The sequence below is a fragment of the Stegostoma tigrinum genome, chromosome 8 (genome assembly GCF_030684315.1).
Source record: "Stegostoma tigrinum isolate sSteTig4 chromosome 8, sSteTig4.hap1, whole genome shotgun sequence".
Classification (NCBI taxonomy): Eukaryota; Metazoa; Chordata; class Chondrichthyes; order Orectolobiformes; family Stegostomatidae; genus Stegostoma; species Stegostoma tigrinum.
The window spans coordinates 51,777,064-51,792,297 of record NC_081361.1 but is presented as its reverse complement, the minus strand read 5'-3'; the positions used below and the strand labels follow the sequence as shown (position 1 = coordinate 51,792,297).

General features: G+C 36.9%; 1 protein-coding gene across 7 annotated transcripts in view; it reads left to right on the top strand.

Annotated features, from left to right (window-relative positions):
• LOC125456212 (guanine nucleotide-binding protein G(I)/G(S)/G(O) subunit gamma-12) overlaps positions 1 to 9,769 on the top strand; it is a 92,070-nt gene extending 82,301 nt beyond the window's left edge. For 5 of the 7 annotated variants that reach the window (XM_048539113.2, XM_048539109.2, XM_048539115.2 and 2 more), the window contains 2 exons: positions 968 to 1,075; positions 4,509 to 9,769. In XM_048539113.2, coding sequence (XP_048395070.1) covers positions 995 to 1,075; positions 4,509 to 4,634 — 207 coding nt within the window. In that variant the 5' untranslated portion in view covers positions 968 to 994 and the 3' untranslated portion in view covers positions 4,635 to 9,769. Of the gene's footprint in view, positions 1 to 823; positions 877 to 967; positions 1,076 to 4,508 lie in introns of all 7 variants that reach the window. The other 2 variants (XM_048539112.2, XM_048539114.2) reach the window with 1 other exon arrangement.
• The last annotated feature ends 5,465 nt before the right edge of the window (positions 9,770 to 15,234 follow it).

Here is a 15,234-nt window from a genome sequence, read left to right as displayed (position 1 = left end):
AAGGCTAATTACAAGAGGAATTGAACATAGAAGTAAGGATGTTAAACTTAGGTTAGACAGGGCAATCGGTGAGACCACATCTCAAATCTTTGCGGTTTTAATGTCCTTATGTAAGGAAAGATGTAAATGTGTTGAAGACAATTCAAAGTGATTTACTAGATTGGTACCTGGAATGATTGTGTTATCTGATGAGGAAATCAGATTTTTTTTTAAAGAAAAAAAGTGCTTGCTCTTACTACTTTTGGAATCAGTTTCAAAAACTTGTTGAAAGATAATTCATGCAAGTTCGTTAATCTGAAATATGAATTCTGCTTTCTCCACAGATGTTTGATTTGTTCATTGGTTTCTGCGTTTTCTGTTTTTTTGTGTGAGAAGTGTTTAATTGGCTGTAAAGGCTTTTGGAATGTTGTAATGTTACATAAGATTTTTGCAAAAAAAAAGCAAGTCTCCCTTTTCACGCTTAGTAATATGCCACAGATAAGAGTTCACATTTGACCTTGGGCTGCTTAAATCAAAAATTAATTTGATTCTCTAATTTCCCATTCATCACAAGGAGAAGCCAGTGATCCTACATTGTCGCAATTAGTATTGTATGAACATGTCGAGGTATCAAATTATCAATGATTGTAGTGACACACACTGGAGGACAGCTGAAAATATTATTCTCCTTTTTTGGAAATCTGATCAAATATCTTTGTGGAAATGGAAAGAAGCAATTGGAAGTAGATGCAAGCTAACAGTCTGAACAATTGTTTACTGTAAAGGACAAAGTGGGTTTTGATCCTCCACATTTCTTGATGTGGAAATTATTTATCGTTTGCAGAATTTGCCCTTCGTATCTCTGAAAAACATCGTTGGCTTCTCAACCAAGTTTAGGTGTGTTTTACAAGCACAATGTTGCATAAAATATATATTTATTTTAAAATTTTCTTTGTTTCACTATCTTACTTATGTTTTTTTGCTTCAGGCTTTAACTTTCAAAATATCGTCAACAATGGCTAGTACAAATAGCATAGCGCAAGCGAAAAGGGCAGTTCGACAGCTTAAAGTAGAAGCTAGTATTGACAGGATAAAGGTAAGGAATTTGAATTTCATAATAGGATGGGGTTTTGTTATAGTGTTATATGAAATTAAGTGCACAGTTTTCTTTCTTGCTTCAAACAAGTTAACCTGATGATACTGAGAAGTTGCATTGCAGTGGTGAGTCAGTTGGGTGCTTGAGCACAACTGAGAACCTTGTTTACATTTTAACCGCAAACTTGCACATTTAAGGTTTTTGCCAACTGACAGAGGTAATTGTTCATTTATTTAGTACTTTAATTGTACTAAGCTGATAGAACCAATGGATGTGGCAGTTTTTTTCAAGCTCCTTTTTACTTTTGCCAAGTTTTATGCTTTTTGCTCCTCTCTTTAAGATCTTGGTACATAATATGGTTCCACTGGTATCCATCTCCAAACGACCATTCCTTGTGAGTAGATTAGAGTACAAGTAACAGCAAGTTGTTTTATTCTAGCTAATTTGCGCCACCCCAAAAAAAATTGAAATTAGTTGTTGCATTGGACAGGATTAGCTAACTCTGCACATAACAGACTCAAATCTAGTTTGTTCGAGTGTTTTATGGTCTGTTTCATTTTAATCTATAGCCATGCAGGAGGCATTGTTTGGAAAGTGCATTTGTCCTTTTTTCTCAGTTGCAGCTTTAGAGTGACTATTGAAAATAATCCAATCAGCTTCGAGTGCCACTTAATTGAGGGCATTTATACTACTGTTAAAGTTATTACTGTGTCAGGGAAGCTATGCTTCTATTCTGTTGTGGCAATAATTGGCAACTTTGAAACATTCATTGCACTGATTCTGAATATAAAATTTAACAACATTAGTGTTGTGTATGCAATAATTAAAATTACAAGATTGGAATTTTTTTTGCTGGTGAATGTGATATATGTGTGGCCTAGTGCTAGTTTTAGCAAGGAAATCCCACTGTACATAATATCCCACTGAAAGATCATTTAATATTGGGTTCCATTGCTTTTAGCTAGTTTCCATATCTGCTAATTAAAACTCAGCATCACCCTGACCCGTAGCGCGCTTTCCCCGCCTTCTCCAATTATATAATTAACATGAGATTCTGCTTTAATGCTGTAAATATTGTCTGAAAATGGGAAGTGCTGGGGTTTCTGTCATCTCAATATAATTTAGCTGAGAATCTGAGCACCAAAGAGTCTGCACAGCATTTTCCTGGTTTTCCTAACCAGCTTCATGTGAGTTTATTGCAAACTTCATTCTCCGACATGGGTCACATTCCACATGTACGTTGGTAGCTGCCCCAGTGTTTTCATGTTTTAGATTTGATTTGACTTCAAAACTGAGCCACTCACTTGACACCTCTTCTGTCATTTACCTGCCAAGGTCAAACTGCAGCACTTGAGATGCTCATCATTGTCCAGGACAAAATAATCTGCTTAATTGCTACCACCTCCACTTACCTATGCATGAACTGTACTATCCACAGGATACCTAAGGATCCTTTGGCAGAACCTCCAGATCCCACAAACTGCACTACTCAAGACAAAATTTGTGGGTGCACTGAGCACCATCATCTCTAAATTCCCCACTAAATCACAACTTTCAGACTTGCTCAAATGTCGCGAGTCTCTAAATCGTCACTGGACTAAAACCCTGAACACTCTACAGCGTTGAGGGAGCATATTCACCATATGCATCACTGTGATTGAAGAAAAGGTTCTCCCGTTACTCCCTTGAGGCAACAAGAGAAGGTCCAAAATTGCTAGGTTTTCCCTGATCCCATGGATTAATTATTTTGATTGGACAGTTAGTGGCATGACCAAGCTGAATTTTACATGGTAGTGGTGTGGAATAACCAATGTATTCTTTGCTTAATGTAGGAAAGATAGGGATGGATGTGTAGTCTAGAGTCTGTGAGCAACCAGAAAGGCCAAGACCAGAGTAGGGATATTAAAGAGCAAAGAACCAGATGAACTCAGTGGTTTTTTTCTTGCTGAATACAAAGTGTGATACTACAAGGAAGTAGGTAGAAAATTGACTAGTATTTCGTTATTAATTAAACTGGGTAATTTCAATCATGGTAAATAAAACATTGACAGAAATAGTAAGAATATAAACGCGATCAAGTCTCTGGGGGCATTTCATAAAATTTTGTTTAAAATAATGTGGCAGGACAGGTGATGACTCTGCCAGATGTTAATGCTCATAGACACCAATATGATCTTAAGCACATATGTCAATAGCTCAAGGAGCTGAAGATGAGAGTTAATAAGCTGGAGTTTGTGCTTCAGACATTGTAAAACATCCAGAGAGAGGGAACGTCACCTGGAAACCTTGTTCTGGAATGGGGATTCTCCTCTTAGTCTGATTTGATCTGTGAATTCCCAGCCTCTGATCTGTTCTTGTAGCCCCAATATTTTTGTGCCCTGTCCAGTTAGATTTGCTGTCGGTGATGTTATTCATAATGGTGATGTTTGGGGATTCAATCATAATACACTATTGAATATCCAAGGGAAGGTGCTTGATGCTTATTATCTGGTCCTTCAAAGGTGTTACTTGCAGCTTAATGGAAATTGAAAGAACTGTCGATGCTGGAAATCAGAAACAAAAACAGAAATTGCTGAACTCAATTGGGGAATGGTTACTGAACCTGAAATGTGAACTCTTCTTTCTCGCCACTGGTACTGGCAGAAGAGAGTGTGTTCATACCACAGTCAGGTTATGCAGTAAACAACATTTAAAATGAATTCCAGGAAGCTGAAATAGATTTTGGCTTCTGGTAACTTCGCACAATTTAAAGCAAAACATCACTAAATGGAGTACAGTTAAGCAAGAACTTAGTGCTTTGAGGTGCAATGCCCATGAAATGCCAAGACTACTCAACATCTTTAGTAAATAGTAGGTATGTTTTAAGAATAAGAGTAAGAATTTGAAAGAAGACGCGAACATAAACAATCTGTTCCTAAAATAGTAAACAGTCAAGGGTCTGGTACTTTGACTTTTTTGATAGAATCAGGCCACATGACCAAGAACATCATCTAAACCGATAACCTTCTAGACACAGATAATAAAATGCGAGGCTGGATGAACACAGCAGGCCAAGCAGCATCTCAGGAGCACAAAAGCTGACGTTTCGGGCCTAGACCCTTCATCTGATGAAGGGTCTAGGCCCGAAACGTCAGCTTTTGTGCTCCTGAGATGCTGCTTGGCCTGCTGTGTTCATCCAGCCTCGCATTTTATTATCTTGGAATCTCCAGCATCTGCAGTTCCCATTATCTCTGATACCTTCTAGACACAGGCTGACTTATTGTGTAAACTCTTGCATTTTCTGTACAATAACTGTTATGTGCATTAGATGTCATTTTTGAAAGATACTTTAGTAAGACTGTTGTACTGTCTGATAATAGTTACATCCTATATCCTTATGCACATCCTCAAATTTAAACTTATTCTTCATTCTTTTTTCCCCCTCCTTTGGCAGGTTTCAAAGGCTTCAGCAGATCTTGTCCGCTACTGTGAGGAGCATGCCAAAAGTGACCCTCTGCTCATGGGCATTCCAACTTCAGAAAACCCCTTTAAGGATAAGAAGCCTTGCATTATATTATAGTTATAGATCACCGTTGTGCTTTTCTTTTTAAACTGACCAATGTTAGAATAGGTGATGCAATTTTAATGCCCTCTGGTATTCACATACAATCCAAATTCATGTTTCTTCTCATGTTGGGTTTCTTATTTTTCTCTTCATCTTCCTGTTTTCTCTTTGTCTCCCACCTTCCTTCCAAAAAAAACCCATCAAATTAGATTAGAGTTGGGAACAACTTATGAATTCAGACCAAAAAGATGTTAAAAATGTTTTCTGTGCCAGGAAAGAAAATGAAGTTCGAATGTACTGAATAACACTTGTATTATGCCTTTATATTTACATAGTTTCCTATGTTATTGCAAAAGTGTGAAATTTTTAAACTTGCATATATGTGTTAAAAATGCTAAACTTCGACCATCGTCCTGATTGTTAACCTTTTAATGCTTTTTCCCAATTGACCTGAAATTGCCACATTCGACTTGTCGTTGAACCAAATGCTACAATGCAGTTTACCACAAAGTCTTGAGTTGACTCCAAGCATCCTGCTGCCTGTGCTGTTGTTTATTGTTTCCCCATTCATTCACCTATATCTATCTGTTGAGAAAGTCCAGCAAATTAGGGAAAGTTGATGTCTCCCCATTCATTTGAACTTTAACACTGTCCCTCTACAACTTTGAAATTACACATGGATTGACACATTTCAGTTTTAACAATGCAACTTCAATCCTGTTGAAGTTTGGAGAGCTGGATGCACAAAAATGCCTCATGAAATTCTTGATGTAGAAGATCTGTGAAGATTGTTAACTTTAAACTATATCTGCACAAACCAGAGCTGTTGGTTGATCTACACCTGGAAAAATATAAACCCTCCAGTGTACAACACTGGTTGCCTGCCACAAACCGTGGAATGTATAACAACCCAATGCCCAATTCACACGTACGAAAGAGACTTCACAACCACACACTCTATTGCTCCTGACTCAATTATTGGGTTTAAGCACCTGAATGTTGCTAAATATCCAATCACTATTGGAAATAGAAACCATCACACCAGTTCTAGCTCCCATCCTGTACCCACCTTATCTTTGTAACGTAACCAAATTAATTCACCCCTGTCATGGAATGGACTCGTCCATTTCAAGCACAGTGCACAGAACCTATGATGGCAGACTCTGTGTTAGTGATGCAATTGCAAATGCAAAAGGTTTGAAGATTGTGTGTGCATGTGAATCCAGGTTAGATCTGTTTGTGTCAGTGAAAGAAAAGGGATGTACAGATACATGAAAGAAAGAAAAAATGTCCTCTAATACACCCATAGGTGGTGATAGTTGAGTGTTGCAAAAGGTACTTCATTATTAAACCCATTGGAAGCAGTTTGAGGTCAGTAAGAATTATACTTTGCTCAACTGGATTAGTTTTGTGGGAAGAAAGGCTATTTCAAAACTATTGGCCCTTACTTTTATATTTCTATTGGATAAATTTGGATCTTTGTTTCTCAGTGGTTGCATCAAACCTCTGTCCATATTCTTGTCATATCCTTGTATCTAAATTTTGGAAATTGGCAGCATGATTTTATTTTCTAATGTTCAAAGAATGTTTAATCTGCAGTATTATGTGGTTTTGCCTTAGATCAACACAATAAAGGTACAATACTTGTTAAAACTTGCCAAATGGAAAACTTCAGTTTTAAGGATGACTGATATTGTATTGCCTAAGAACAATGTAGAATAGTTGGAATGATTATAACAAAGTACTTTCAAGCACTCTTCTTTTTTTGTTTGAATTCCAGGATCTAGCTCCTTGCATTAATGCTATTAAATCAATTTTTAATTGCCATTTACAGACTTATGAGTCCACTTTATCCCAAGTCTGAAAATCCGACATCATCTGAAAGACTAGTGGATTTTACCAGCATGTCCACCCTGGTACCAAAATTGCCACTTTGGACACACAACCCTGTGACCTGCAGTATTATACAAATGAAACTACGTTTTATTTTGACCATTAGAACTCTCTCTTGCATCCATAAAAATCACCTTTTTTGTGAAACAGTAAGCAATCTGTTTGATGGAATCCTTTACTGAACAGTGTTGACGTAGACCATGATTTATTTCTGGTGATTTGCAAGTGATAGAGTTTATCATTTTTGAAGCCAAAATTTCCTTGTATTTTCTGATTTTTAACTGTGCAAATATTAGCTTAGCTCCCCTCAAATGTAGTTACTAGGATCACTTATTTTCAGTAGGGTATTTCCTCTATTTACCTATATTTCTAATGGCAGCTTTAATGGTAAACTTCAGCACCTGTCTTTCATTCCAAAGTTGAATCAGAAACGCCCTCATGAAAGGTAGTTGTGCAATAAATCTAAACTGAAGCTTAGTGACATACTGAAAATATTCATTATGGTGTCACCAACCTCTTCAGTCATTTTCTTGAGTTTAATTAGTCTGCATTGTTTTAATGGTAAAGTTACTGATTTAAATTTGAATTTTACTTGAGTAGAAGTGGCCGGTTATGGAAAGCATATACAAAGTATATAAATTCAAATTGTCGGTGCTTTTGACATGTATAATTCTTCCCAAATCACCCACCAACTTTACTGCTTTTCTCCTCAAATGGACCTCTGATTCATAACGAGCGAAAAGTGCCTTCCAATTATTTTTACTATATTCGGTATTCCTTCTAGATCTATTCTGTTAACATCACCTTTCCTTATCCAACTTAAGTTTTTAAATACTTCCTTGGAAGCAAGTTACTCAGATCTCCACAAAACCATTGTGGCTTTGTCATCATTAGCTCCTCAGGGATTTGAAAAACTTCACGTCCTTTCAGGGCTTAATGAAGATATTGTTTTCTTCATGTTAAAAGAAAAACATCAAGTTTCCTGTCTTTATTTCTATGAGCTAAATCAATGAAAAGTGCAGAAATGCATTCTGCTTTCATAAAACATTTTACAGCCTCCTATTTTAAATTGAGAAAAATGTTCCCATTTCTTAGATAGCTACAATAACTGATTTCTAAGACTGCCCTCCAGTAGTTGTTCTCAACACTGAATTAAGAAGCAATCATTTATTCTAACAGCAAATATTTAATGGGGGCTTTCCCATCTCTTTTTGGGCTTCCTTCTTGTTTTGTCAACTTTGGAAAGTGAATGACTGAAATCCTCCATCATCATCCCACTGAATTGGTTGCAAAGCTGTAGATCCATTTCTCGTTTCTTTGCAGCATAGGAAGCACTTTGATATTTATGCAAATTGCAATGGAAGCTGGTGTATTTTCCATGTTATTTCTGGCACTTTGTGATATCCTGTCACTACCACTGTTAGTTCTTTCCTAACAAGGATGGTCCTTCCACCTCATTCCACTAACTTACATATTCTTAGGATTTCTAAGCAACATAATTTGAGAAACAAACCTAATAGAAAATTCAAACTCATGACTGAGAATCAAGTTTATCACTTGAGTTAAAGAGTACACTTGCAACTATTTTAATCTTAGTTTTCTTTTAAAAAATCACTTTTTTGTTTTTTTAATACTAGCCAAATTCTTTGGGAGGTGTCATTTATTAAGTTGAAAAGTATAGACTTAAATATCTTAGCAATTTTATTTATTATACAAGTCCACTCTTTCTTCCTTTTCATTTAAATTATGCTGCAAGTCATTTTTGAATTTTAATGGTTCAATATTGCTCAAATTAGAAAATTGTAAATAAAATTAAAGTTGTTATCTTTAACCATTATATTTTCTCATGATTTCAGACTTGAATTCTTAATAGATAAGTTGACTCTAATTAATGATTTGTAAATTGGCACCTGAATGACGAGGACTAGCTATCAGCTATGCTAAGAACATGGCTGAACGTCTGTTTTCATGCCTTAAACAGATATGTTATCTCATTTTGTTCAAGTAGAGAGAGAAAAGGTGTTTGAGTTATATTTTACATGGGTGAAAAATTTGATGTACAAGTCCAGCTTTAAATGCCACACGTTGAAGGAAAAGTATGAAGTTTGAAAAGTTTGCATACAAACTATAACTGTCAAAAGCCTTATTTATGCCCATGATGAAGAAAATCTTAATTGCCATGCTAATAATATTGATTGTGCCATAGAATTTAAAAGCTGCACCTTGAAAGAAATTTGAAGATTTATCATCCATGGTCGAAAACCAACAAGATTGTTGGAAAATGGACAATAAATCCTAGCTTGAATGCAGTACATTAGACATTTTGGGTTTTCACCTGTAGAATCTAGGTTTCAGTCTGGTTCAGGGTAGTGTGATGACTCTGCAGATTTAAGAATTGTGAAATTTCAGTTTAATTCAAGATGGATGTGAATCTGAAGTTCAGCATTGTTGCCTAATATATTCCAAGATTGTAAAGATGACTGAAATTTTAAAACTCATACTGGCATATTTAGTGGTTAAGATATATTAGGGCACTATGTCTATCATGCCCAACCTTAGACATACTTATTTGGAACACCTGTTCCAATAAATAGAATACTGTCTTTCCCAATGTGGATACTCCTCTTGATTGTCCAAAATAGTTCAAAAGGTTAAACCTGTTCACAGAATAAGTAACTCTAGAACTTGAGTCTGTTTATATTTATACATGAGTACCGCTTGCTAATAAGAACATATAGCCATGACACACCATGCTGCACAGAGGTAATGTTTATTTTGTGCCTCAGAATTTACATACATATTTACTATTTCATGTTTTAGATGAAATCTCACAAGCTAGTAGTAAAAAAGAAAACGTTTTGTTAGGCACTGGTCTTTATCAGTATGGGATGGAGTAGGAAGCCTGAGTTGTTGTATATTCATTTAATCTGTCAATATTGTCTTTCTACCTTGGACCTATTTTCTTCCTTTGATTTAATCCACTTGAAAAAAGTTAAGTTCTGCTATACAGATAAGTTTCTATTTGCCTTTCGAAGCTAAAGATCAGTACTACTACTTGCAATTAATTTTATATCAAACTACTTGCCAACACAACAAATTGTTAGACAGCAAATAATTTTGTATGTTTTTGTCCTTATTTCACTAATTTCACTTTGTGAAAAAGAAAATGCTGAAATTGTTCAATGCTGTGAATGTGTTCAGTATTGTGGTTCCAGTTACTCAATGCATTTTAATAATAAACTCATTGCATTTTATAACATTTGTTTCTCCATTTTATTGAGCAGTAATTAAATTTTAAAATGTTTATGGCAGTGTAAGAATGCATTAGATAAGTGAAAATGGACCTGCCTCATAAGCTTTCCCAGATCTTCCACTTCCTGCAGAATCTAAGGGCTCTCTCCAGTAAGGTACACATCTTCATAAGCAGCACCTAGTAATGTTTGTTCCCTTGAGAATTGTTGCAATTAGCAGGATATTAGGGTAGTTCTGTTTTTTGAGCTGAGGTAAATTGTATAGTAGGACTGAATTTGGAGAAAATGGACAGAATATTCTGGCAGCAGATATAGAAAGAGGATGGGTTGAATTGTAGAATTACAGAGCAGAGGAAGACATTAAGTCCATTGTGTCCATGGTGGCTTTCTACAAAGTGACTTTCTTTTCCCAATAATCTGTATATTTCTCTTCTGATAATTTTATTATCTTTCAAAGACCTCAACTGAATCTGCACCACACTGTTGTTTAATGCATTCAGATACTAACTACCTGCACAAAACAAATCCTCATTGTCATTGTTTCCTTTGCCAATCAGTAAAATCTCTCTTCTCTACTTGGTCCTTCTGTCAAATTGAACCATTTATTCCTGTTTATCCAGGCCCCCTCATGGCTTTGAGTGTCTCTACAAAATCTCCTTTTCATCTTCTATCTCGAGGAACAGCTGAGTTGCTCCAATCTGTCAATCTAACTGATGTTCCTCAACTCTGGAAACCATTCTTCTGAATCTTCTCCCATCTTTTCTGCACTGCTTTCACAACCTTCTTAGTGTTTGCTCCCAGAACTCGGGAGAATACTCAAATTGAGCCCAAACCAGTATTTGCTACAGGTTTATTGTAATTTCTATGTCCTTATAAAGCCTCTAATCCCATATAATCAAATGTTCTTTTCAACCTGTCTTCTCTGCAATAATTTTGCACATGGCAGTCATTAATGTATTATTAGTTCACTGACTTAGTGGAGTATCAGTTTAACTTGGGACTCCTTGGTTCAAATAACCAAAGTATTACCCAAATGTCTAGTTTGAGTTTACTTTCCAGTAAGTTGTGCTGGTGATATGTTTGGACATTTTGGCATTGTTGCTTTCTGATATTAGCGTGATTTCATTTTGTGTCCAAATGGGAAGAAAGTATTGACAGTTGGATCGGTTAGCAGAGATCGCCATGAAATTATAATTGAAATAAACTGTAGCAACATCAGGAGAAAATGAAATTCAATCCATATAAGCATGCGATAATGCACTTGGGCAGGATCAACAAAGCAGGGGAAAGCAGAATGAGCCATAGGTCCCTGGGAAACACCACGAATCAGAGTCCTTGGTGTGCGAGTTTCCCTGTCCCTTAAAATAATGGAACAGGAAAATAGTGGCTAAGAAAGCATTGGAATACTTACCTTTTATTAGCCAATGCATTAACTTTCAGAGCGGGGAAGTTATACTGGAACTGTATAAAATATTGGTTAGGTGTAAAATATTGTGAAGTTCTGGAATGCAGTTTACAGAAGGGATGTGATTGCATTGGAAAGGGTGCAGAGGGTATTTACCAGGATGTTGCTGGGGCTGAAGAGTTTGTCTTGAGGAATTTGATAGACTGACGTTCTTTTCTTTGGAGTGCAGAAGATTGAAGGACATGATTGAAATATGAAAATCATTGTGGGCGTAGATAGGGTAGATATAATGCAACTGTCTTCCTTGTTGGAGGGATGGATGACCAAGGGCTGTAGATTTTAGGGAAGAGGCAAGAGGTTTAGAAGGAATGTGAGGAAACATTTTTTCATCCAGAAGTTTTGGGAGGCTGAAACTCGTTGCCTGCAGGGTTGAAAGAGGCAGAAACCCTCATAATATTTAGGAATTATTTAAATGTACACTTGCAATGTCAATCATAGAATTCCTACAGTGTGGAAGCTGGCAATTTGACCCACAGAGTCCACACCGACACTCCAAAGAGCATCCCACCCAGACTGTCTCCCTACCCTCTCCCTATAACCCTTCATTCCCAACTAGCCTGCACATTCCTGGACACTATGAGCAATCCACCAATCCTGCATGTCTTTGGACTGAGAGCAGATCAGAGGACGCAGAGTGCTAACCACTGAGCCAGCATGCTGCCCGTACGTCGAGACCAGCAAGGCCTTGAGCCAAGTGCTGAGAAATGTGATTAGAATAGATAGTTGCTTGTTTTTTGAACAGTGCAGACTCATTGAGTTGAAGGGCCTTTTTTGTGTGCTGTATTTGAGGGTGAATAATTCCATCTTTTGGAGCATTCATTTTCATCCAACCTTTTGGCTCTGATTTTGTCAGGTAAAGATCTGAGATGTATGGATTAAAAGGTTCCTATCCTTGGTCAGTGTGAAATGTACAAAATTAATGGAAGTTGTAGCAGCGCATTGGCTTTACCATTTGGAGAAGTGATAAATGGTCAAGCATCTCTTTTGGATATTGTTTATGGCCATTTCAGTGAAGCTGCTTTGAAGAGTTTTCATCTAGGAGTTACCAAAAAGGTTCAGATGAGACGTGAGAACACCAGTCAATTTTGAGAGAAATAAGAAAGGAGCAAAGTGTGGAGTAAGTAGGATTTTTAATTTTTAAGTTGCTTGACCCTCTCAATCAACTATGCAAATCTACAGCCAAAATAATAACCTCATCTGTGAAATTGTGCTTATCTTTGAACCTTGGTTGTGATGTTTGCAATTCGACGTAGGGTAGATTTTCTTTAAATCCTTGGTGACTCCGTTTGTCTACTCTTTTATAAAACCTGCCTGCTTTTCATTCCACTGATTTTCAGTGGACTTTAAAGAAAGGTTTCCATAGCAATCGAATGTTCTGATTTGCCAGTTAGTCAAGAGAAAAATCTTTTGATTTCTTCAATGTCAATAGCCCCATCCTATGTATTCTCCCACAAAATTCTCATCACATCGCCTCATTCACTTCCTACTCCACCTCAACAAGCTTCTAAAAATCCCTTCTATCGTTCTTTTAGTCCCCAAATGTGATTACTCATTTTCTACTAGGTAGGCATGTACTTATCATTTAAAGTGTTGACTTGTTTTCTTTACTACAGAAATCAGGCATTATATTAATATGGATGAATGAGCAGAGTTTTGTAACAAAGCTTCACATTGTGTGGGCTTAACATTGTTACAATATGGCCTGAAGGAGTAATACTAAAACTTTGGCGCAGGCTTTCAATCAGTCTGAGTAAAGGGGGTCCCCGTACCAGACTCTCAAATTTCCTTTAAGTCACTTAAAAACATGTTCAGAAATTATCATTGATAATGGGAACTGCAGGTGCTGGAGAATTCCAAGATAATAAAATGTGAGGCTGGATGAACACAGCAGGCCAAGCAGCATCTCAGGAGCACAAAAGCTGACGTTTCGGGCCTAGACCCTTCGTCAGAGCAAGTAAAAGTGTAAATCAGCTACGACAGTATCTAGTATTGTTATGTTATCCCAAAAGTAGTGCTGAATCGTAAAGCCTCTGATGAAGGGTCTAGGCCCGAAACGTCAGCTTTTGTGCTCCTGAGATGCTGCTTGGCCTGCTGTGTTCATCCAGCCTCACATTTTATTATCTCAGAAATTATCATTCCCTGTTTTCAAAATAAAGCCTCTAAGGAGTATACAAGGACTTTATCTGAACATGTCAACACTTGGTTTCACAGTTTATTGGTACATTTTGCATAGAAAAACACGCTTTGCATAATTACATGTTGTTTTATAACAGGCTTTACTTTGACCCACATGTAGAGCAACCAACTACTAAACAGTCATTTAATGGACCCTACAATGTGTGAATACATCAGGAAAACCCTTCTGGGGCTGAGCTTTGTTTTGAGTCCTGTTCAAAGATGTTCAGACTCTAATCAGCTATTTATATTTTTCAATTTTTGATCCTGTTTCTTTGCCAAGAATCCTCTAATTTTTGAAATAATGTTGGGCTTGCTCACTTGTTCAGTGTTTAAGTGTCTCATATAGTGCTATCATATAAGCAAGACTGCTTTACGATTCAGCGCTACTTTTGGGATAACATAACAATACTAGATACTGTCGTAGCTGATTTACACTTTTACTTGGCACTTACCCTATTTGGCCCCCTCTCCACTTCCTCTGCCAGCCTTGCCTTGAATATCCAGGAGTTAATTGAATATTGGTAATGTCTCTAGACGAGTAATTTAAAATCCAGGCTATTGTTCTGGGGACTTGGGATTGAATTACACCATTGTGTGAAATTTGAATCTTAAATTAAGAAAAGGTTTAAAAAGCTAACCACTATCAATTGTCATAAAATCCCATTTGATTACTTAGATTTCCTTCCCTAAAGGACATGATCATCCTGACCTAGTCTGGCTTACATGTGAATCCAGACATAGCAATGTGGATGCAATTAGCAATTAAGGATAGGCAATAAATACTGCCCGAGCCACTACATCTTGTTCTGCACATAACTTACAGTAATACATAAAACATCCATGCCTCGTGAAAGAATAAAATGGTCTTTCCAAACTCAATTTGGCTGCAAACCCACTTCCATCTTGATCTCGTTCCCATTCAACAAATATCATCAATGATTCCCTCTCTTTAGTCAATCTCCCCTTTTCCTCAAAACGAGTAATATCAGCTCATGCATTAAAAAAAGTTTCTTTCAATTATTTTTGAGATTTGATTGTGTTGAAAATAGTGAGTCTAGACAGCAGATCAAAACTGCTTTATTGGCACAATTGTTGTAAAATAGAAGTCACTGAATTAAGCTGAATGGCAGAATAAAAACTATTGGTGACTGGAAGAAAACTGAAACAATTAGGATCAGGACTGCATCAGCTGGGAGTCTGATGAAGACTGATCTGTTTGTGCTTTCCAAGGATAATTATCTGAAGAGAAATAATTTGCAGAACCAAAGGGAAGATTCAGTGAATAGGCCTAGCTGAGTTGCTCATGCAGAGAGTGGACAAGGGCACTAGCTCTGAATAGCTGCTTCTACTGTAACCATTTCATCATTCTCTACAGTTCCTAGCCTGTCTTCAACTTCTGTAAGCTGAGGTTTGTGTTCATTATACCATTTCCCAGCTCCAGTACTGATTGCTGTTGCTCAGCTGGATTCAGCTCTCGTTCTAGAGGCTTGCGTGCAAATATGTTGTCTGATGCTCTACTCCTGTGTAATACTAAGGGAGTGCTGTGCGGTTTGAGATTTTATCCATATCCTAGTTGGACATTAAAGATCCCACGGCATTATTTTTGAAAAATAGCAAGAGAGTTATTCTCAGTGCCCTGACTAATATTTACCCTTCATTCAGAATTGCTGATATAGATTCTCTTGTCGCCATCATACTGCTGTTTGTGAGAGCTTTTGGTGTACACATTCCCTACCGTATTTCTTATATTACAACAGCGACTACATTTCAAAAGTACTTCATGTGTTGTAAGGTGTATTGGGAGGTTTTTCAGTCTTCTCTCTTACAT